The sequence below is a fragment of the Cydia splendana genome, chromosome 25 (assembly GCF_910591565.1).
Source record: "Cydia splendana chromosome 25, ilCydSple1.2, whole genome shotgun sequence".
Taxonomy (NCBI): Eukaryota; Metazoa; Arthropoda; class Insecta; order Lepidoptera; family Tortricidae; genus Cydia; species Cydia splendana.
The window spans coordinates 7,725,385-7,748,055 of NC_085984.1; the positions used below are offsets into that span (position 1 = coordinate 7,725,385).

General features: G+C 38.2%; 1 protein-coding gene across 1 annotated transcript in view; it reads right to left on the reverse strand.

Moving 5' to 3' along the window:
• Positions 1–871: 871 nt before the first annotated feature.
• The window catches only part of LOC134802805 (ITG-like peptide), a 54,575-nt gene continuing 32,775 nt past the window's right edge, over positions 872–22,671 (reverse strand). The window contains exons 4-6 of the mRNA XM_063775524.1: positions 6,777–6,884; positions 6,203–6,339; positions 872–2,781 (exon numbers count right to left, since the gene is read on the reverse strand). Of these exons, the coding sequence (XP_063631594.1) occupies positions 2,662–2,781; positions 6,203–6,339; positions 6,777–6,884 (365 nt within the window). The 3' untranslated portion in view covers positions 872–2,661. The remainder of the gene's footprint in view (positions 2,782–6,202; positions 6,340–6,776; positions 6,885–22,671) is intronic.

Here is a 22,671-nt window from a genome sequence, read left to right on the forward strand (position 1 = left end):
GATATAGCTTACCAAATGTCGTATTCCAACTAACTCCTCGTATTGGACAAGAGTGGTTATGACGCCATGAACTACGGTGATGTACACCGTCATCAATGATTTTCTTTATCAAATATGCCTTAATAAGGCTTCATCAAAGATTTGTTTATATTATTCAATGATGAATGGTGCGAATATAATAGTAAAATCACTTGAACCGGCGTTCATTTGGTTAGCAACAATAAGCGGATGAACTACTGGCTTTTTGCCTTTCAGAATATATTGTGGACGTAAATTACGTATCGCGCTTCTGAACTGTTAAGAGAGAAAACACCATACATCATTAAATAAAGGATTTAATACATAAAACTCGGAAAACAGGCGTAGCTTCAAGTAAATCACACTCCGACGCAGTAATGGCGGGCGATGCTCTTCTGACAGTCCGGGTCGCGCCAGTCCTAGTGTCACCACTGACACCTACCGTAGGGCTGCGTTCGAGCAAACCACATAATCGGTTATCAGTACATTAAGAATTGTTAAATAATTGAAATAATAATTATCATTTATTAATTAAAAAAAAAAAAAAGTTTTTCATTAGATCTTCCCTTTAGAGAAAATTGCTTTTGTTTTTATTAAATGAGAAACTGGCTTAGATAGAATAACAAAAATAGCTAATTGAAATTATGTGCATTGTCCGATGAATACTCATGTCCAATGAATACTCTAAAATATTTTAAATGAATCGAAAATTACTTATTTTTGGTAATAAATGTTAAAATGCAGAAATTACGTCTCATTATTTACTGAATTTCTGAAAATATTATTAAATAGGTTTTATACCCCAATTAAATAAAGTTGGAAAATACAAAGGGGCCAAATAACAACGACACTGCTGACATAATTTATATAATTAACACATAATTAATATATTTAATACACAAGTTATCATAAATACAGTTCAACAGAGTATCTTAACGAATTACTTATGCAACGAGCACGCAATGGGTGCTATGCGCGATGGGTGTTCGCAACGGGTGCGTTGCGCGATGGCTGCGAAACGCAATGGGTGCACCGAGCGATGGTGTGCCACGCAAAATGGGTGCACCCACCGATGGGTGCGATGCACGATGGGTGCGTCACGCAGTGACTAGGCCAGTCAAACCAGATTATTTTTTATAAAAATAAAATGGTCGAAAAAAAGATATTTAATATCTTCAACAGCAACTAGAAGTTTGGCAGAAAAATATTTGTTCATTTCAAATTTCAACAATATCTGAAAATAGACACCATTTTATAGTCTTAGGCTACTAACGGACTCAAAAAACGTGATATGTTTTAAAATGTGATTATTACCTAATTTTATTATATTAAAAACAAATATTGATATGTATTACCTAGGCACCTAGCATAGTATGATATAAGTTAGGTATTAGTAAAAATAAGCGAAAAAAATGTTTATTTTACATTTACTCTAAAGAGCAGCTTATTTTAGATATTTTATATGATATGTATTTTATATTATAACATCAATATTATTACTATCAGATATAAATGCCTCAGCCAGTAGGATATGTATATGTTTCAATCGTTGAAGACTTAATTTAGTTTTATATCTAATTTTAAAATGTAACAGTAATTTTAAACATGAAAATCTAAAGACGCAATTATGACATTCATAAGAATAGAATATTAAACATTCAATAATTTAATCTAATTCTACACATGTATAAACTAAAATTTTATTTTGATATATCTCACTCACTACCTCTTTTTATATTTTTTTCTCTAAGCTTCGAAAATAAATAAAAAGATGCTAAATCGGCGGCCATTTTGGAAAGCTTTTATTTCATTTGTTTTTAATCAATCGAATGTTGTAATAACGCTCATTATAAGATAACCCTTCTTTTTACAATAGGGTTGAATTGTTTCAAATTTCGAACATTGTAGTCTTTGTTAATGCTCGTTATTTCAAAAATTACGAACGAAAATCTTAAGAGTCGTTCGAAAATCGGGTCAAAATTACAGACAACTCTTAAAATTTGTTCATCTTCAAAATTTTAACATAAAATTCACAATTTGTGTGTCGTGAAGTACGCAGTAGAAAGTCCCAGCCTATAAAAAATAAAATAATAATAAAATTCTTTTATTCCTTATTCTTATTATATCCCGCGTTTTCCTTTAGGTACGATTGCTTTTCTAACAAATTTCTTTCGGTCATGTTTAAAATATTTTAGATTACCATTATTCCTAACCAAAAAAAAAAACATCCAATCCAATTGAAACTTCAACTCCACTTTGTACTTTAATTTCTAATCAAAATCACTAAAATTAGAGCCAATTTCAAACTAGATTGAATTACACTTTCAGTGGCGCTTGTTACATTTCATGTTTTAGTTCCAAGATTAATCGATAGATGTAACTGTTTTGCTCAATACAAATCCCAAATCGCGCCATCGGAATTTCAACGTATCAACTATAAGTAGTTTCAACTTTGTAGACGTATAATGGCTCCCAGGTAGAAATCGTATGCAACGAGCACGCAATGGGTGCTATGCGCGATGGGTGTACGCAATGGGTGCGTGATGGTCTCTTACTATAAGATAGCTGACAGCAAATTAAAGTTTATCACCGAGCTGTAAGTATCAAATTGGATTGGCTGCGTACTCCACGAGACTGAGGCGTTTAGTGCAGTCTGTAGACGCCGATGCGCTTCTCGCCGGCGGTGTGCTGCACAAATTCGCGGATCTGGTCGGTGGCTACTGGTCCGATGCAGACGAGGGGCTCTTTGAAGTAGCCGCAACTCTGGAACAATTAGTATATTATTAGATTACTTAGCATTCACGCGAAGAAAGATTGTACCTAATATCAAAGAGAATTTGAAATAGAGAGAGTCATGGTAAATTATGTAACTACAGTACATTTTCTGCCATCTTTCGACAGACGATTAAAACTGTTAGAACGCCATTTGACTTGTTAAATATTAATATTAACGCCATCTACTCGAGAGTAGGTTGAAGGTTATGGCGCCATCGCTCGATAAGATTGCACCATACCTTTGGCCTATAGTCGAGTAGATGGCGTTAATATTAATATTTAATAAGCTAACACATATCAGTGAAAGAATAAGGATCAAAGTGAAATGGCGTTCTAACAGTTTTATCATCTGTCGAAAGATGGCAGTAAATTTACAGTGGCTACATAATTTACTTTGACAATTTGTATCTATGCACTCTATTCTCTTTGCTAATATTAATAGGGAAGTAAAGTCGAAGAAATATAGTTGGTCAAACCAATTTTTCAGTCAGTAAGAACCAGGAAAACTATACTTACACATCCTTTTCTTTTGGGTGCTAGTACTAGTGTAAGACAAAGATAGTATGATTCTCTCTGTTTATGTTTGAAATGATGTTTGAAATGGGACAGTCCTTTGACAAACTATAGTCACGCGACTCTTCGTAGCAACCGTTATCCCGCTAATTTAATCTATTCGTTTGGCGTTTATCGATTTACGACATGTTGGCTACGCCCCCAGATGTTTGAAAGGTCGGAACGTATCTCTTTCCCTCTTAAAGGAGGACTCACGTTAGACCGGGCCGTGTCCGGGCCGGAGCTACCGGCGCATCGTTTTCTATGAAAAGCAGCACGTGATCACCTGTCATGTCATAGAAAAGTAAGCGCGGCCCGGCCTAACTTGAGTCATCCTTAAAGTCACGCTAGTCACGCTAGCCTCGTGCCGCCCACCATACAAAATTATAGCTAAGGAAGTTTGAATCTAGTTTTATTTGCAATTGGGTTGAAAGTCGTTTGTTCGAAAATTTTACGAGACAAATGAAAAGATACTTTATTTGTTTTAACGAAGGTTGACATTCCATCAAAACTGAGTGTACATCTTGATGTACATTGGGCGGCACGAGGCTAGAACAGTCATTCCGTTTTCTATAGAACGCATATATACACATCACGTGATCCATCATGGAAAACGAAGTGTCGGACGTCTCGGCCCGGACCCGGATAATTCTAGTGTGAGTCATCTTTAACGTGCAAATGCAACATGTTATAGTGGTCTAAAAATAACCTAAAAACATAATATTTAAAACTTTCGCGTTTTGAACACATATTTAATCACATTTACAATCGGGTCTATCGAATTCATTTTGGTAAGTACCTTTATTTACCGACGCTTCGACACAGGTTTCACTGGTTGCGGCTAACTGATGTCCCAGCAAAATGCCAAGACAGAGATTTGTGCAACTACCCGACGAAAAGTGTACAGTAAGCAGCAGAAGTTGTTAAGCGGGCGAGGTGTTCACAATTAGCTTGACGCGCTCTTATTCCCTTAACAATAAAGTCGCGTCAAGATCATTTTGAACACCTCGCCCGCTTAGCAACTTCTGCTGCTGACTGTATGAAAAACAAAATAAATTCGCCAAAAACCCGGTTGTAAATGTGATGTAACCTAAAAACCGGCCAAGTGCGAGTTGGACTCGCGCACGAAGGGTTCCGTACCATTCCGTACCATAACGTTTGTTGTACGAGTATGGGAGCCACACTTAAATATTTATTTTATTTTGTTTTTAGTATTTGTTGTTATAGCGGCAAAAGAAATACATCGTCTGTGAAAATTTCTGAAAATTTCAACTGTCTAGGTTCACGAGTTACAGCCTGGTGACAGACAGACGGACGGACAGACGGACAGCGGAGTCTTAGTAATAGGGTCCCGTTTTCACCCTTTGGGTACGGAACCCTAAAAGTTTTCAACATTTGGGTACGGAACCCTAAAAACACTCTTGAAAAGGTTCCAGTATCATAACGAAATCGTGATTAAATTGAGACGCCACCCGAATGACAATGATATTCAAATTTCTGATTAAATATTTGGTGAAACCGAGCGAATTAAATTAAAACGGTTCGGAGTTTGTAATTTTTCGTGAGTCGTCGTGAATTTAACAATTTCTGTTGGACGAGTTTGAATAGGCAGTTTGGCGCTCGAACACAGTGAGAGCGCCAATAGTCCGAGGCTGAAATGATGCCTTTCACCCGAGATAAACACTCTACTTTTCATTTCGAATACGAGGAAAGTAAAATGTATGTGTTTTTTTAAATTGGGTTTAGGTGTTTATTCTGCCCAGAATGATGAGATTCATGAGCTCACCAAATTTTATCAACATTTTATCGTTTGTTCTTTCGTAACAAGTCAGTTTTCTCGTTCACAAGTTAGATTGATCAATAACTATGAGATTTATCGTATAAGGAATTGCTTCTCCCGCACATATTTTATAACAAGTTATTTTTATCCGTCAGAAATATCATTTGATTGAGCGAAGAACATTTATCATATATTTTCATTTATAAGTGTAGGAAATAGAGTTGATTTTGCGTTGTTGGAATATTGAACGAAACAAAGCAAAAGCGACTCTGTTCCAATTGAATAGGATTTAAATTTCATCGAAATAAGGAGGTACTACAGGTAGGACCTTGGGCCTTAGGAGGATATGATATCCACTTCCGATTTGGTTTTGACGACAGCCTTTTGATATGTCAACTCGACAAATGACAAATGATATGTTTGGCGAAAGTGGGTCATACTTTACACGTTTGTTGAGCAGTTTGATAGATATAAACGTTTATTTAAAACATACCCATTCGAAGAAGCTATTTTATATAGACATGTAATGTCGCACTCCCTTGTCGCATCACGTCGCAAGTTAACATTATTTCGCACATACTTTGCGCGCTTTCTGACGGTGTGACCGCTGCATCACACGGGATAGTACCCGTGTGATGTCGCACTCGCTTGTCGCATCGAGTCGCATCGTGTCGCATTATGTCGCACATGTACCTTGCGCACCTTTTGACGGTGTGACCGCTGCATCACATAGCATAGTCCCCGTGTGATGTCGCACTCGCTTGTCGCATCGTGTTGCATTATGTCGTACATACCTTGCGTGCCTTCTGACGGTGTCGCCGTTGCATCAAAAAGCGCAGTCCCCGTGTGATGTCGCACTCGCTTGTCGCATTATGTCGCACATACCTTGCGCGCCTTCTGACGGTGTGACCGCTTCATCACGCAGAACAGTCCCCGTGTGATGTCGCATCTGTCGCATCGTGTCGCAATGTCGCACATACATTGCGCGTCTTCTGACGGTGTGACCGCTTCATCACGCAGCACAGTCCCCGTGTAATGTCGCATCTGTCGCATCGTGTCGCATTATGTCGCACATACCTTGCGCGCCTTCTGACGGTGTCGCCGTTGCATGACGCAGCACAGTCCCCGTGTGATGTCGCACTCGCTTGACGCGTTACAGTCCTCATTGTATTGCTTGCGGCCCGAAGTTGGTGGACGGCACACGTGCATCTCACCTGGACATAAAACAGATACTTAGTAGGTAAATTAACTCTATTATAGAAAGGTATCCTTAATGTTTTTCGCCGTCCGTTAAGATAAGATAAGATTACTGGGACCTCCTCGCACACTAGCCCCGCCTCGCACTGGTACTCGTGATTGCAGATCTCGCCGAATTTGCCATTATAGACGAGGAAGTAAAGGTAAAATACGAATATGAGGAAGATAATGATGAGATCGATACCTGGGACGACCTCCTCGCACATTAGCCCCGCCTCGCACTGGTTCTCGCGATTGCAGATCTCGCCGAATTATCATTATAGACGAGGAAGTAAAGGTAAATAAAATACGAGAAAGATAAGATAGGTAGGTACCTGGGACGACCTCCTCGCACGCTAGCCCCGCCTCGCATTGGTCCTAAGAAGATAAGCTAAGATATGATAAGATAAGATACCTGGGACGACCTCCTCGCACACTAGCCCCGCCTCACACTGGTTCTCTCGATTGCAGATCTCGCCGAGCTTGCGACCGGCGAATGCGGGGAGGCAGCGCCCGCCATCCTCTGCGGACAAAAAAAAATACAAATTAAAAAATATATATATATATTAAGACCAGCCACATTCAAAACATAAGTAGGTAAAATGGGTCTCTATTGTTTCCCAAATAGTTTTAAGTCATAATGTATTGTTTGTCCGAATTTTCGTTAGTCATAATTGGTTTTTCTCAGAAACGCGTAACTTTTCAGGATTGCCATAAAACAAACCTAACCTAACCTAACCTATCTATAGAATAACCTTACGAAAATCCTGAAAAGTTAACGGTTTCAGTTTTATGACTAACGATAATATGACGAACAATACATTATGACTTAAAACTTTATGGGAAACAAAGCTGATTTGGCCCGGTAGCCACAAGTTCGTACCGCCTTAAACAGGGTTGACAAAGTTGCGTTCGGCGCTCGAGGTCACAAACTTGGATTATTCATTGGGCCAACATCATAAACAAGTCTGCAAAAAATCAGAACTACCGGATTTCACGCAAACGCAAAATGTATAATTTTACTGTATTATGTCGGACTTATAATTATCTCTAATTTCAAACATTCGGCTCGATTCGGAAAATGAGTAAGATTTCTACTAGACTTCAACAAGTTACGATACGGATAATTTAAAGATATTTGTAAGATAGATATGTCAAATTTGACGTTTCCGCGATTCTGGAAGACCTCTTGAACGATTTCGACAAGTTATGACTTAGATATCCAAGTCACATCTAGTCGATATCTAATGTAGATCTAGTTGATCTCTAAATCGTCTCAAGATCTTGTGATTATCTCGAAATCCGAATAGGGCTGAGAATCTTTTTCTAATAGACATATAATGTGAAAATGATTAAGAGGTAAACGAACTTCTCAATTGATAGCAGCCCATGTCCATGTCCCAAGTTGTGACATTTCAAAGAAATGTCGAATTTACCTACCTACCTAATAAAAAAATAATAATAAAGCAATGAAGGGAATGTATGTATGTCAGCTGAGATGTAAATCTTTACCTACCTAACAAGAAAAGGACGACTACACAAAACAGTTTGATGATTATTAATTAGCAGAACGGGACTTAATCGCGTATAATTAACTTTTTGATTATTTTAAGCAATACATTTTATATTTCACATGTTTTGGTAGCTTCTAAAACTACCTTAGGCCCCTCAAACACAAAAAAAACTACCAATAGCTATCACAAGTACCTTAAAAAGCACAACTACCTCTACTATGTTTTAATAATAGTCGAGTAATCGTCTCCTCAACAATGGCATACGATTCATCTTTGGCCTGCGTAAATACGATCGTATTTCCTTCTACCGCCGCCAACTCAATTGGCTCTCTATCCGTCGCCGTAGATGCCTTAGAATACTTTTGTACCCTATTTTCTATTATGTTTGAGCCTTTTGCTCCTGAATATCTTAAGAATAAGTTCGTGTTTGACACCCCTCGCCCAGGCTGTGAGCTGCGAACCTCTCGTATTCTAAACTTTCAGTTCCTGCTCACCATACTGGTTTCATGACTAATTCCTTCGCTGTCCAGGCGAGGCGTCTCTGGAATTCACTCCCTCTCAACCAAAGACATATGTAACTTCGTATAAGATGAATAAAGTCTAAGGAAAAAATGTGCCTCGGAAATCAAGAAAAAGTCATTCTCGGATAGATGACGCACACACCTTTAGCCTATCCTCGGCTAGATGGCGTGACGACACCGTTTCATATTTAACAATTTTAACACATCGATATCAGTGAATGAACATGGGTCAAAATGATATAAAAATAATAAAATCATTTATCCATATATATGTCGGAGAATGGCTGAAATGTGCCATCTATCGCCTTCAAGAGGCGTTTTGTCATGCAAACCTTGACAAATAGAGCAAACTAGGGTGTTACGTACACTTGAGTGGCGTTCGACGCAGTTCCGCCAAGACGTCATAGAGTGCGCTCTTAAAACAATTGAAGTCCAGAACAATTGAAGTTATGCTGTCAATGAATCTTCAGAAGGAGCACGATGAGAACGAACGGGAGAAGATGACGTCTGTGGCGGCTCCTGGGTCTAATCCACTGGTTTGCTTAAGATAAGAAACGTAACGCGTGCTGTGATTTGTAATGAGTCTTGTGCAGTAAAGATTGTGAGTTGAACATCGTATTTCATTGAAGGCCCTCGTCATCCACGATTGAACGTTCTGATGTGCTGCCGATAGTATGATACGCCCACAATTCCCGACATCAGAAGTGTGGCCGAACACAGGGAATTCGCTACGGAATTCCTCTTGAAAGCTCAAATTTGCCAAATGAAGGTGGACTGAAGGTCCCAAAAATCTACCCTGATTTTGAAAATCCCTGGCATTCCTTAATTCAAGAGTTTTAAAGGCCTTAGAAAATGAAGAAATCTCATGCTATCGCTGGTGGAAAATAAAGAAGTATCGTGATGGAAAATATTTGAAGTGAAATGACAGTTGACATATTTGATATTTTATAAATTGTGATCCAGTTTTTGCATTGCTTTTTATGTTATGTTGTGTGAAATTTTCGTGAATGTTGTTAATGTTGTAACTCTAAGTAATACGTTTACAGTCCTTTGCACCATGAAGAATGAAGATAGTTACTGCGAGATCTCCCGTCTCGCACGGGTTGGAGCTGCGGTTGCAGAAACGTGGGTGCCTTAGTTTGTTTACAGAAGCTGAGAGGAGCTGCATATTTACTGGTTGCCAGACTGTCGCTGGAAGTTGGAAATCGCGTGAGTTGCGTCCATTGTTTTATGATTTGTAACTGTGTTGAGTGTACCTCACAAAGCCGGCGTGATGGGTTCTAGTTAGGAAAATATGAGAACAGATACCTACCTACGAGATATCTACTCTAGCCTTTAATGGTCAGAATCAGAATGTATGTAAAAAAACTTTTGGTACGTGGACTTGTAATCTGCTGTTAAGACGATGTAAGGCTGTTTAACGATTTTCTGAGCACTATGGCATGTAATACCGTCACAACTTGAATAGCTTCTAGCAAAATGCACCTTAATTTTTTTTGTGTGGAGACGTACTATTTCAAATTGTGTCGTGGACCAAATAATATTATCGTGAGAAGCGTCACGAGTGGTTGATGCCATTATTCGATCACACTGTGAATATAAAATTCTCACCTTTAAGTATGATTTCTATTTTGCTAGCTTGTGCCTATGATGATGGTAAGTATGTGCGTGATATTTTTTTGATATGAAAAGAAAACCGAGAACTTAGTGGTAAAGTTCATGACCGTTGACGGATAGTTCTGACTTAGTTTTAATCATGTGCAATTGTGCATTCCTTTGATTACTTAAAATGACTTCACATCCAAAATTAACTAGTCAAAACGAAACGTAAACGTAATGAGTGAAAATTGTGTGTTCCTATTTGAAGAACCTAAATGGTGATTATTTCAACCGCATCGAAGCCGAAGGAATCCTTTTGTGGTCATTTTTGCAGTCAGATTTTAGTGTTTACAGTACCTACAGAACAATTTTAAATTTGGACCCGACATTTAATTTTTCAATAATTCTGTGATTCAGTGATATGTTGTTTGCGATGTGTATCTGTCAAAGGGCCATTATGATTATCAAATTGAATTTGATGAACAATGATAAAATAATTTAAAATTAATTGATTAACTTTGGATTAGATTTGACACTTGATTTGACTTACTTATCACTCAATGGGTTAAGATAATTTTGCATATTGCATGAATAATAATAGCTGAGTAAGCAGTTTGAGAAGGATATTATTCATTGATTTATTAAAACACTACCTATTTAAAGGGACACATTTTGGGATTAGATTTCTCTACGTAGGTATACCACTTTCCGCGTTGGTTTTATGACATTGTCGTAAGAAACGAAACGTGAAGTTCATGCCTCTTTGAGGATAGTTTATTTGAGAGGTTCATCACTTGAGTTGGCGGTCGCAACCGGAACCTGAGTTGTCCAGAGGGCGTTTGAGGGCTGGGTGCTGGAGGGCACAGTCCTATTCGTAACTGCAATTCATGGGGGTTTCGGACCGGGCGATGAGGCTAGCTGTGTGTTGGAACCAAGCTGTTGTAAAGCCAAGGTGTTGGCACTGTTATTTGGAAGTTGGTGTTGACTTGTAGGCATTGGTTGATGTATGTGAAAAGAAAGTATTAATGATTAATTATGTGTGTATGCCAAAGAAAAAAAAAACGTGTCAATGATTATGTGCAGATAGACACATTTTTAGTTTTTCGCTCGACACTCAAAGCTGTGCGCGCGTGCGTCCATTGGGGACAAAACACACGCAACGTGATTTAAAACAAATTTTAAAATTCCTCATATTATGGTTAAAATTATTGTTCCCCTTAAATGTGAAGGCAAATGACAGAACGGTTTTGGCATGCTATTTTAGTATTTTTCGGTAGAAGGCAGCAAAAATGAGACTTGGAAAAAAAGGGAAAATAACGCTTTGTCTATTACACTTATTATCCAAAATTATTAAAGTATGTTACTACGTACGCTATTACGCACGTTATGGAACTAGTACAAAAAGTTGTTCGTACTCCTTACAGTAATTATAATGTTCCTTATGATATGATCTTTTACGAAACTAGTTGTCGATGTTTAGCGAATATAGTCGAACGCATTTATTTTCTGTTTGATCGATAAAGAAGTTAGCAAAATTTGAGTAGGTACCTACAGCGGTTTGATTTAGAATAGAAATTCTGCCACTAATACCTGTTACGCTAGATCGTTCGTTGTAAAACGAGTTGTGAACTTCTTTATTAATTTCATGCATGTTCAACCTTTTTGAACCTCTTTGAGAGCTATTTGGTTTTTGAAGTATTGTGTCAGTCAGCTAAAGACAAGTCGTGTCAGTGTGTAAATATCACATAATGATCAAGTTTTCTTGCCTTTTTCTTAATAAAAATTATGAAAGCGATAAAAAAAATACAATTTGGTTTTCGTAGAAACTATAATACTGGACTTACCTGATAATATATCAAGTTTTGAAAATTTCTCAAGCTGTCTTGTAAATGTGTTGTCCGTACAGAAGGAATAAAATAGAGAAGTCGGTTTAAACTGAACTGAACGCAATTTTGGTACGTGTTTAAACTATTTAATATGAGAATCGAATAAGTAAACTGTCGTAGTCCTATTCCGAAACTTGAAATTACGTGTCGATTAATTACAATATGCTTCTTTTTGTTTATGGAATTAATGATTGTGTTTAGAAATACACAAATAATTAATGGTGCCAAAATTTAATCAAAATTTTCAGGGTATGGTAGAAAGCTGGTTTGAAATCAATTGACCTGGCTCAATCTTTTTATACTTAGGCGGGTGATCGAACGAGCGAGCGAAGCGAAGTGAAGTTCTTACATTCAACTTGGAACACACGGCTGGCTCCCTAGCCACCTGCCCCTGCACGTCCCGGCATTTCGATGTTTTTAAGCTGAGCTATCAGAGGATAGTTTGATACACAATAACTTAAGTAAATTTGTTCTAATTTAAATGAAATTGGGTAAACGTGTAGTTGAGGGCATTGTATTTTAGTCATTAAATTGTGAGCAGGCTCGATCAAGGTGTTATTGAGTTAGAAGAGCTTAAAAGGCTAGAAAGCTATTTGTGAGGGGTCTTGCTTTTCTGGTCATCTTATTTGCAAGAAAGTATGGTCGAGTTTGGTATCAAATGAAAGTGCTCGGCTTTTATAATATTGTTTTTAAGTTTACCATTTTTAAATAATTAACAAGATAAAAATAAACATAATATAGGTATTTGACATTTGACAAGAAAGATAACGGCTTACCACAGATACAGTTTATTTTAATCTCTATGGTGTTGTGATGGGCTCCGCAGACCTTGCAATAAATCACATGCGGTTTTCGATCCTTTGCCGACTAAGTAGTTGGTTCATTAAATTGATCTAACTTTTTGGCGAACCGCGAGTTCTCAGTTCGGGGCGAACTACTAGTTTAAATCAAACTTACTAAACATTTTAACCATGAGATAACGGAGATGATACACGCGTCTTGGGTGAGAGGCCATTGTGTGCGTGCAGCCAAGTATCTTTCAAACGGATAAACTAATTTCATCGCTGTTTTCTGTGATCCTAGCTAACATTTTGAGGTAATGATTAAAATGGCAAATAGATCTGGATCAAGGTATCAATGAAATCAAATAAGAAAATCTATTAGTGGGAATACTAAACTTTTAGGGAATACTAAACGTTTAAGTAAAGAATAGGTGCGCAGATAATGTTCATAAAATCAGTTAAATATGGAAAACCATTTATTTTCGAGAACTCAATACAAGATGTGTTTCAACTGAGGGGAATCTCTGTGGTGAGGTTCATTTAAAAGCTAGTTTGTATTGTATCTTTATGGTGATATTATTTTCACGCTGTTTGGATTATGGTGATATTATTTTCACGCTGTTGCATTTTAAGTCTCTTAATGAATTGTTCGAAATGTATCTCTACCCCATTTCCGTTGAAATATGGCCTGATTGAATATCGTGATGCTACTGATGCTGAACTTGTTCATTCACAACAATGATCTATGTGCGTGTTATTGAAAGAGTTGAGTTGAGTTGTCTGTCAGTATCCAAAAGTTATGGAGGAACTTACTTTGGTCAGGTAGGCCGAGCAATGAGCTTAGATACCTCAGATTGTTGTATTCTGTCCGCAGATGTATGCAGTGATGCATACAATGTCAGGATGCCGTGGTGGTGCAGATGATCTGCGCTCTACAGTCTCTTTTGGGAGAAGAAGATCTCATCTTCGCTCTAGTATACCAGTGAAAATCATAAAGGGGGATGGATAACGTACGGAGGGACCCGTACAATGTCAGGTTGGCCGTGTCGGAGAATGGCTGAAATGTGCCATCTATCGCCTTCAAGAGGCGTTTTGTCATGCAAACCTTGACAAATAGAGCAAACTAGGGTGTTACGTACACTTGAGTGGCGTTCGACGCAGTTCCGCCAAGACGTCATAGAGTGCGCTCTTAAAACAATTGAAGTCCAGAACAATTGAAGTTATGCTGTCAATGAATCTTCAGAAGGAGCACGATGAGAACGAACGGGAGAAGATGACGTCTGTGGCGGCTCCTGGGTCTAATCCACTGGTTTGCTTAAGATAAGAAACGTAACGCGTGCTGTGATTTGTAATGAGTCTTGTGCAGTAAAGATTGTGAGTTGAACATCGTATTTCATTGAAGGCCCTCGTCATCCACGATTGAACGTTCTGATGTGCTGCCGATAGTATGATACGCCCACAATTCCCGACATATATATATTTTTTTGATAATTTTATACGTTTTCATTTTGAGTTTTAGTCGTGTGTCGATAGATGGCAGTAAATGTACTGTGACTACAAAATTTACTATGACAGGACCCATCTATACTATCTATTCTCTTTGCTCTCAACATAAGACAAGGCCCGAGCAAATTTGCTTTTAAGAGGATGCTGCATAAACATCTGCTGAAACAAGAGTATGAGTAGGTAGTATCCATCGTAATATATTAATATGTATGTGAGAATTATGTAGTAGTATATTCATTGTATATATTTTATTATTTTTATCTGTGTATTGTATATGTAGTTTATTATGTTTTTCAGTTGTTTGCAATAGTTCCTATAATACAGTAAAATTATACATTTTGTGTTTGCGTCAAATCCGGTAGTTCTGATTTTTTGCAGCCTTGTTTATGATGTTGGCCCAATGAATAATCCAAGTTTGTGACCTCGACGCCGAACGCAACTTTGTCAAAAATCGAATAAACCGCAATTTTTTTTAGATTTGGGCCATTATAACCCTAAAGCACTAGTTTTTGATAGTAACTTCCTAGGGCGTTTTTAAAGTAGACTAAATTTGCTACAATAAGACACTAGAATTGTCTCTGTACATCTAATATTTTCCGAGATAAAGCCTTTCAAAATGTATATTTTTTTCGAACTTGTATTCGTAGGCTAAGTAAGTGCAGTGAGTATACACTTTTGTCTCAGGCGATGCCGGTTGGCACAATTGTTTCTAAGGTCAATCAAAGCTGATTTGGCCCGGTAGCCACAAGATCGTACCGCCCCCCAAAACAGGGTTGATAAAGTTGCGTTCGGCGCTCGAAGTCACAAACTTGGATTATTCATTAGGCCAACATCATAAACAAGTCTGCAAAAGATCAGAACTACCGGATTTGACGCAAAAGAGCCAGGTTACAAAATTCGACAAAGTTACTGGATTACTAATTAAATTCTCTTACTTTTCTTCTCGCACCATTTTTATTACATCTCTGTTTAGCCCTATGGTTGACTGGTAGAGAATGCCTTTAGGAATTAAGTCCGCCATTTGTACATTTTATTTGTATTTTGTGCAATAAAGTTTAAATAAATAAATAAATAGTAGGGGAGACCGAGGAGAATTAAAACAGAGGTTGAAACAACGTCAATTTTGAAACATCTATAACTGTTATCGAGCTGGAAAAAACGTTATTTGTGACTTTAACCATGAAAAGGGACCTTATTGTCGATGGCGCTTACGCCATTATTAACGATGCTCCGATATAAATACAATGCCGCGCGACGCTGTGCGGCGTAAGCGCCATCGATAATGAGGTCCCTTTTCATAGATAATGCCCCATTTAGCCGCGTCTCACCGTCCGCTGGTCCCTCAATATGCGACCCTGCCTCAACACGATTGTAAATACTGCAAAATTGACGTTTTTGCAACTTACCTTTGTTTTAACTCAACTCGGTATCCCCTAGAGAAAATTTTCTAGAACAAGCGAAATAATCCAGTAGGTACTAAAAGCTTTTAGCTAAGTGTGAGATAATTGCACTAGAATGCATAATGGCTCTATTTAGTTTATTATACTTTCAAATAACCTCCAATGATGTTTCCTGCGAAATTCATTAGGAGTAGCTGCCACGTAAAATGTTTGTAACCATATTTTTGGAAGTTCAGCACATCAATTTCTATATAAGGTGCTACCAGATATTTATACAGCTGATAGTACTCGGTTCCTGGAGTATATTTAATTATGAAACATTATAGCTTTTACGATGTTTTTTTGGGGAAAACTGAAAAACTAATTTGCTACGTAAAAACACCCTGTTAATGTGATTCTAGTACCTCTTTTACCTAACATTTGTCTGGCTACTTCATCCTAATAACCTTTTGCAGTATTCCCGCCGAACCATAATTAAATTTATTTATTTGTTCGGTAAATTCAAACAAAAAAAAAAAAATATTCTTAATTTCTATTTAAAGATAATTGTTTATAGTAAAGTATCATCTGTTAAAATATCTGCAACTAATAAGGTACCACCTTATATAAAAATACGGTAAAAATATATTAATTCATTTTTTTTAAATAAGGCCCTACAAAAGGAGACTCGAAGGAACTGTCATAGATAGGTGTCGCTTAACTTAATACCAAAATCGCATAATCTAACACAGCCATACTCTAAGTGTGTTCCGCGGAACCCTAGGGTTCCGCGACACCCCTGCAGGGGTTCCGCAAGAATTTAGAACACTATGCTTTAGTCGCCTCGAAAAATTTTACTATGCAAAAAACACACTTCTAAAAACTATTGTTTTATTGTAGGGTTCCATCTAGTATTTCGCTTTCCAAAAGGGTTCCGTCAAAAAAAAAGATAGAGAACCGCTGATCTAACAGATGGATTTACCCGAGTTTGAAGTTAAGCGACTCAATTAGAGACTATCATTCGATGCGAGAGATATAACACCGTATACTATCTAGTAAAAAAAAATATTTATATTAAATGACATTTACATTTAGGCAATAGAAACTAAATGACAGAATGTAATTAAAAATATTTAAGGATTTTTTTAAACGCATCGCCAGGAACAGATTTTTTAAAAATCTGCAATGACATGATTTTACAGACAAGCAAATATATTATATATTTATGACCGTGCTTTCACTCTCATATTCTCATTATCAAATAATTTCAAAAAGTCTAGGTATTACCCACATGAATGAGGTAAACCATGTAATGAAAGCCGCAAAGTCATACGTAATCTATTTATGTGTAAGCACATACGTAATATGTATCGTCATCACATACCATAAATATACTCTGTAGGTTTGTATTTTTACCAACTAAATTCAATGTTTACATGAGTAGGTAATATTTATGTAAACATATTCTATATATTTCCTTGATTCAGTGAAAAGAATTTAATCACTATACCTTATAAAACAAAGTCCCCCGACGCGTCTGTCTGTTTGTGTGTTTGTATGTTTGTTCGCGATAAACTCAAAAACTACTGAACAGATTTTCATGCGGTTTTCACCTATCAATAGAGTGATTCTTGAGGAAGGTTTAGGTGTATAATTTGTTAGCATCCGCGAAGCCGGGGCGGGTGGCTAGTAAATAAATAATATTATAGGACAATTTTTACACAGATCGACCTAGTCCCGCGGTAAGTTCAATAAATGGGGCATTATCTATGAAAAGGGACCTTATTGTCAATGGCGCTTACGCCGCACAGAGCTATACGGAGCATAGTTAATAATGGTGTAAGCGCCATCGACAATAAGGTCCCTTTTCATAGAAAACGTCACATATTATTAGTAATTTTAAACCCCACTCTCCTCTTATCATATATTGGCAATGGCAACATCGGATAACGTCAACAGGCCACATTCAAATTTCGTGCGTGGGTGGAAAATCGATGAGAGAAAGTGCACACTTTCCGGCCTTGGGGAAAAATTCCGGGCAAACCCTTTTTATACGCGATAAGGGATGATGCCTGATGGTGATAATAGATATTATGTCTAAACCTTGCAAATAGGCATATATTATAATATAAACAATTTTTTTGTGACTGCTATTTCTTTGTGTATTTTGTATGTTATGATTGTTTTATGTGTTAGTGTTAGATAAAATTGCAATACCCTTACAGGGTGTCATATTGTGAAACATTATTAGTTAAGAACATCTGTATAAACACCAATATGAAAGCAATAAAATATTATTATTATTATTATCAGTAATCCCATTTCATTTTCATGACAGAGTATAATAGTTATTTACGATACAAGTGCGAAAAAGAGGAAACTCGAAACGAGTGGCGATAAATTAAAACACGACCAAAGGGTGTGTTTTAAATCGACACGAGTTGCGAATTACCTATTCGCACGTGTATCGTACAACGTTTTACAGTAGGTATATGGCCCTTTAAACTTTTGACATATGCACGTAAAGTGCTCTTTCCCGCACTAGTTTAAAGGAGTTTTAAGAGCGCTATTACATTTCGGCGTTGAGCGAGTTTAGGTATTTTACGCGCTGCGGCAGGCCGTGCGAGCTCAGTATGCCGATCCCTTCTACCACACTCGCACTACAATGATGGATTAAACATTCTTGATCCTTCGCGAAGCATATTGAAATCAACCATAACAACACTAACTGTACCTAACTTTTAAAGTTCTAAAACTGTTATTTGGTAAGTACGAAAATACTAAATGCAGTGCAAATGTACATAGGGGCTGTTCATAAATTACGTCATCTATTTTTGACGATTTTTGACCCCCCCACCCCTCGAATCATCCAAAAATCAAGCTTCGGATGAATCTGTTTCCTCCTACGTTATGTTACCATCATCCGATCTCCAGACCCCCCCCCCCACTCCTCCCATTTGAAACGACGTAATTTATGAATAGCCCCATACTCGTACTTATGAAGGTATATTACTCGAAAGAAATTATAGGTACCTACTCGCTTATTTACATGTTTCGTCATTGCATTTGGTACCTATAGGTTGTAAAGTTTGTATCAACGAGGGTTTAAAAACGAACTGGTACTGAGGATCTGATGATGATTAAGGTGGTCACGGATACCAATCAACCATGTAGTAACATGATTAGGCTCGTTTGATTCGTCTCAACAAGATCTTTGACACTGAAGATACACAGGGTCTGATGATGGAGCTGGAAGGTGGCCACGGGTACCAGTCTATCATGTAACTAAACAACTTCGTGTTCGGGCTCGTTTGATTCGTCTCAACAAGATCTTTGACACAAGACAGTACTCAGGGTCTCATGATGGAGCTGGAAGGTACCATTACCAATCAACCATGCAACTAAACCACATCGTGTTTAGGATCGTTTGATTCGTCTCAACAAGATCTTTGACACTAGGTGATACTCAGAGTCTGATGATGGAGCTGGAAGGTGGTCACCGGTACCAATCAACCATGCAACTAAACCACTTCGTGTTTAGGCTCGTTTTATTCGTTTCAACAAGATCTTTGACACAAGATAGTACTCAGGGTCTGATGTTGGAGCCGGAAGGTGGTCACCGGTACCAATCAACCATGCAACTAAACCACTTCGTGTTTAGGCACGTTTTATTCATCTCAACAAGATCTTTGACACAAGGTAGTACTCAGGGTCTGATGATGGAGCGCGAAGGTGGCGACGGGTACCTGTCTATCAGCTCCATCATCAGACCCTGAGTAGTATCTTGTGTCAAACATCTTATTGCGACGAATCAAACGAGCCCAAACACGAAGTGGTTCAGTTACATGGTAGACTGGTACGGTGGTACCCGTGGCCACAGTCCAGCTCCATCATCAGACCCTGAGTACTAACTTGTGTCAAAGATCTTGTTGCGACGAATCGAACGAAGCCAAATACGAAGTGGTGTAGTTGCATGGTTGATTGGTACCGGTGACCACCTTCCGGATCCATCATCATACCCTCAGTACTACCTTGTGTCAAAGATCTTGTTGCGACAAATCAAACGAGCCCAAACACGAAGTGGTTCAGTTACATGGTAGACTGGTACCCGTGGCCACAGTCCAGCTCCATCATCAGACCCTGAGTACTAACTTGTGTCAAAGATCTTGTTGCGACGAATCGAACGAAGCCAAACACGAAGTGGTTTAGTTGCATGGTTGATTGGTACCGGTCACCACCTTCCGGATCCATCATCAGACCCTCAGTACTACCTTGTGTCAAAGATCTTGTTGCGACAAATCAAACGAGCCCAAACACGAAGTGGTTCAGTTACATGGTAGACTGGTACCCGTGGCCACCTTCCAGCTCCATCATCAGATCCTGAGTACTATCTTGTGTCAAAGATCTTGTTGAGACGAATCAAACGAGCCTAAACACGAAGTGGTTTAGTTGCATGGTTGATTGGTACCGGTGACCACCTTCCGGCTCCAACATCAGACCCTGAGTACTATCTTGTGTCAAAGATCTTATAGAAACGAATAAAACGAGCCTAAACACGAAGTGGTTTAGTGGCATGGTTGATTGGTACCGGTGACCACCTGCTGGCTCCATCATCAGACCCTGAGTACTATCTTGTGTCAAAGATCTTGTTGAGACGAATCAAACGAGCCTAAACACGAAGTGGTTTAGTTGCATGGTTGATTGGTACCGGTGACCACCTTCCGGCTCCATCATCAGACCCTGAGTATTATCTTGTGCCAAAGATCTTGTTGAGACGAATCAAACGAGCCCAAACACGATGTGGTTTAGTTGCATGGTTGATTGGTACCGGTGACCACCTTCCGGCTCCATCATCAGACCCTGAGTACTATCTTAAGTCAAAGATCTTGTTGAGACGAATAAAACGAGCCTAAACACGAAGTGGTTTAGTTGCATTGTTGATTGGTACTGGTGACCACCTTCCGGCTCCATCATCAGACCCTGAGTACTATCTTAAGTCAAAGATCTTGTTGAGCCGAATCAAACGAGCCCAAACACGAAGTGGTTTAGTTGCATGGTTGATTGGTACCGGTGACCACCTTCCGGCTCCATCATCAGACCCTGAGTACTATCTTGTGTCAAAGATCTTGTTGAGATGAATAAAACGAGCCTAAACACGAAGTGGTTTAGTTGCATGGTTGATTGGTACCGGTGACCACCTTCCGGCTCCATCATCAGATCAGATCAAAATCAAAATCAAAATCAAAAATCAAAATTGAGTCAAAATTAATACACATATAGAATGTCAGGTCGTTTCAAATATTTTTAATCCTGTCCGGTAGTTTATTAAACTGTACCATTATAAATTATAATACTATAAAAACAGTGCTAGGATCAAAGTCTCTCGTTGCGGTTTACACGCACACAGTATAGCGTTTTACACGGTGCCCGCCGCACACAATGATAAAAAACCTCGTCGTCGCCGTTGAAAATGTGCGGAGCCGACCGACACACGTCCTGCCTCTACAAGCTCTGCCGCGGCACTGAGCTGGCGCAGCGCGCGTCATCGGTAATATAGAGTAGTTTTCAAAAAAATGCCAAAAAATTATAGTAGAATTTCATAAACACTAATGTATACCAACAGTATAAGCAAACGTTGCAGATTGCTTGAGTATGAAAATGACTTCGATATTAAGTCGATTTTCGTAGGAATTGACACTTGATTCGGAGAGAAAATCGAGTTCGTTTTACTTTGATTTTCTCTTTCTCAAAGGTATGTAGGAAAAATATAGTTTGATATGCCTAAAGTACAGGGTATTAGTAATACAAAATAGCCAGGTTTAGCAGAGTAAAATTCTCAACATTTCCAAATAAGAGCTCGCCATTCAGTGCTTCACGGGGTTTTTCGGAAACGACCATCAGAAAAAAAATCATTACTAATTTAATAAGTCCTTTTTCTAATATTTACAACGATATTTATAAAGATAAGAAGACGCTTTTACTGGAACAAGTACTCATTGTTTCTAATAATGAGCGCAAAGTCCTGAATTTCGTCGACTAGTATCATCAATTTTGCATTATTTCGACTTTTCTTGTAAGAGCGCTCTTAAGGAAAACCGTCAGTTAAAGTAATTACCTACTTACAGAAATTACATTTTTGTCGAGGCTGGGAAAGAAGGCAGTTGCTGGGTTGAGTATTAATTTTAAACGGACGACCTTCGAAGTCAGCGTAATTTAATATCATTTTACAGTACATCTGATGCTACATTACGACACCAGGTGCTTTAATAAGCACATTACGTAACAACGCCGGAAATTTAAAGGGCCATAATGCGCGTTTTCACAGAGATAAGACCTAGCTAGATCGATTTATCGCCCCCAAAAAACCCCATATAGCAAATTTCATCGAAATCGTTAAAGCCGTTTCCGAGATCCCCGAAATATATATATATATATATATATATATATGAATAAATATACAAGAATTGCTCGTTTAAAGGTATTAGATAAGGGTTTATTAACATAATAAGCGCCACTAACCTGGGGTTAACCGGTTAAACCGTTAACCCAGTGTCAAATTGTACTGGTAACCATGGTAACTCCAGGTTTAACCGGTTAACCCCGGGTTAGTGGGATGGTGCAATTGGCACTAACTCTTCTAGTTTCAAGCTAGGTAATTCTCTTTCTTGTGAGCGTCATGCTAATCTAGTATTAAGGCTAAATATAGAAAATCCAATAGTGTTGTGCTAAATTATTCAGAAGTAGCGAAGGTTGTTTTTGTATTCAGTGCCGAGGGCAAGGACAGACCAAGGCATACAATTAGGCACTAAAATATATTTACAGTACATATGGTGATATTTTACCGCACTAGTGCTATAATGTGCACATTACGTAACACATGTCAAAATTTAATACACGACCGAAGGGAGTGTTTTAAATCGACACGAGTTGCGAATTACCTATTCGCACGTGTATCGTACAACGTTTTACAGTACATATGGCCCTTTAAACTTTTGACATACGCACGAAAAGTGCTATTTTACGCACTAGTGCGGGAAAATAGGACCATATGTACTGTAAATAACTATTTAACCACATCAGCTCGTAAACGTTTCTTCAAAAAGAGATGAGAAAGTTTCAATGA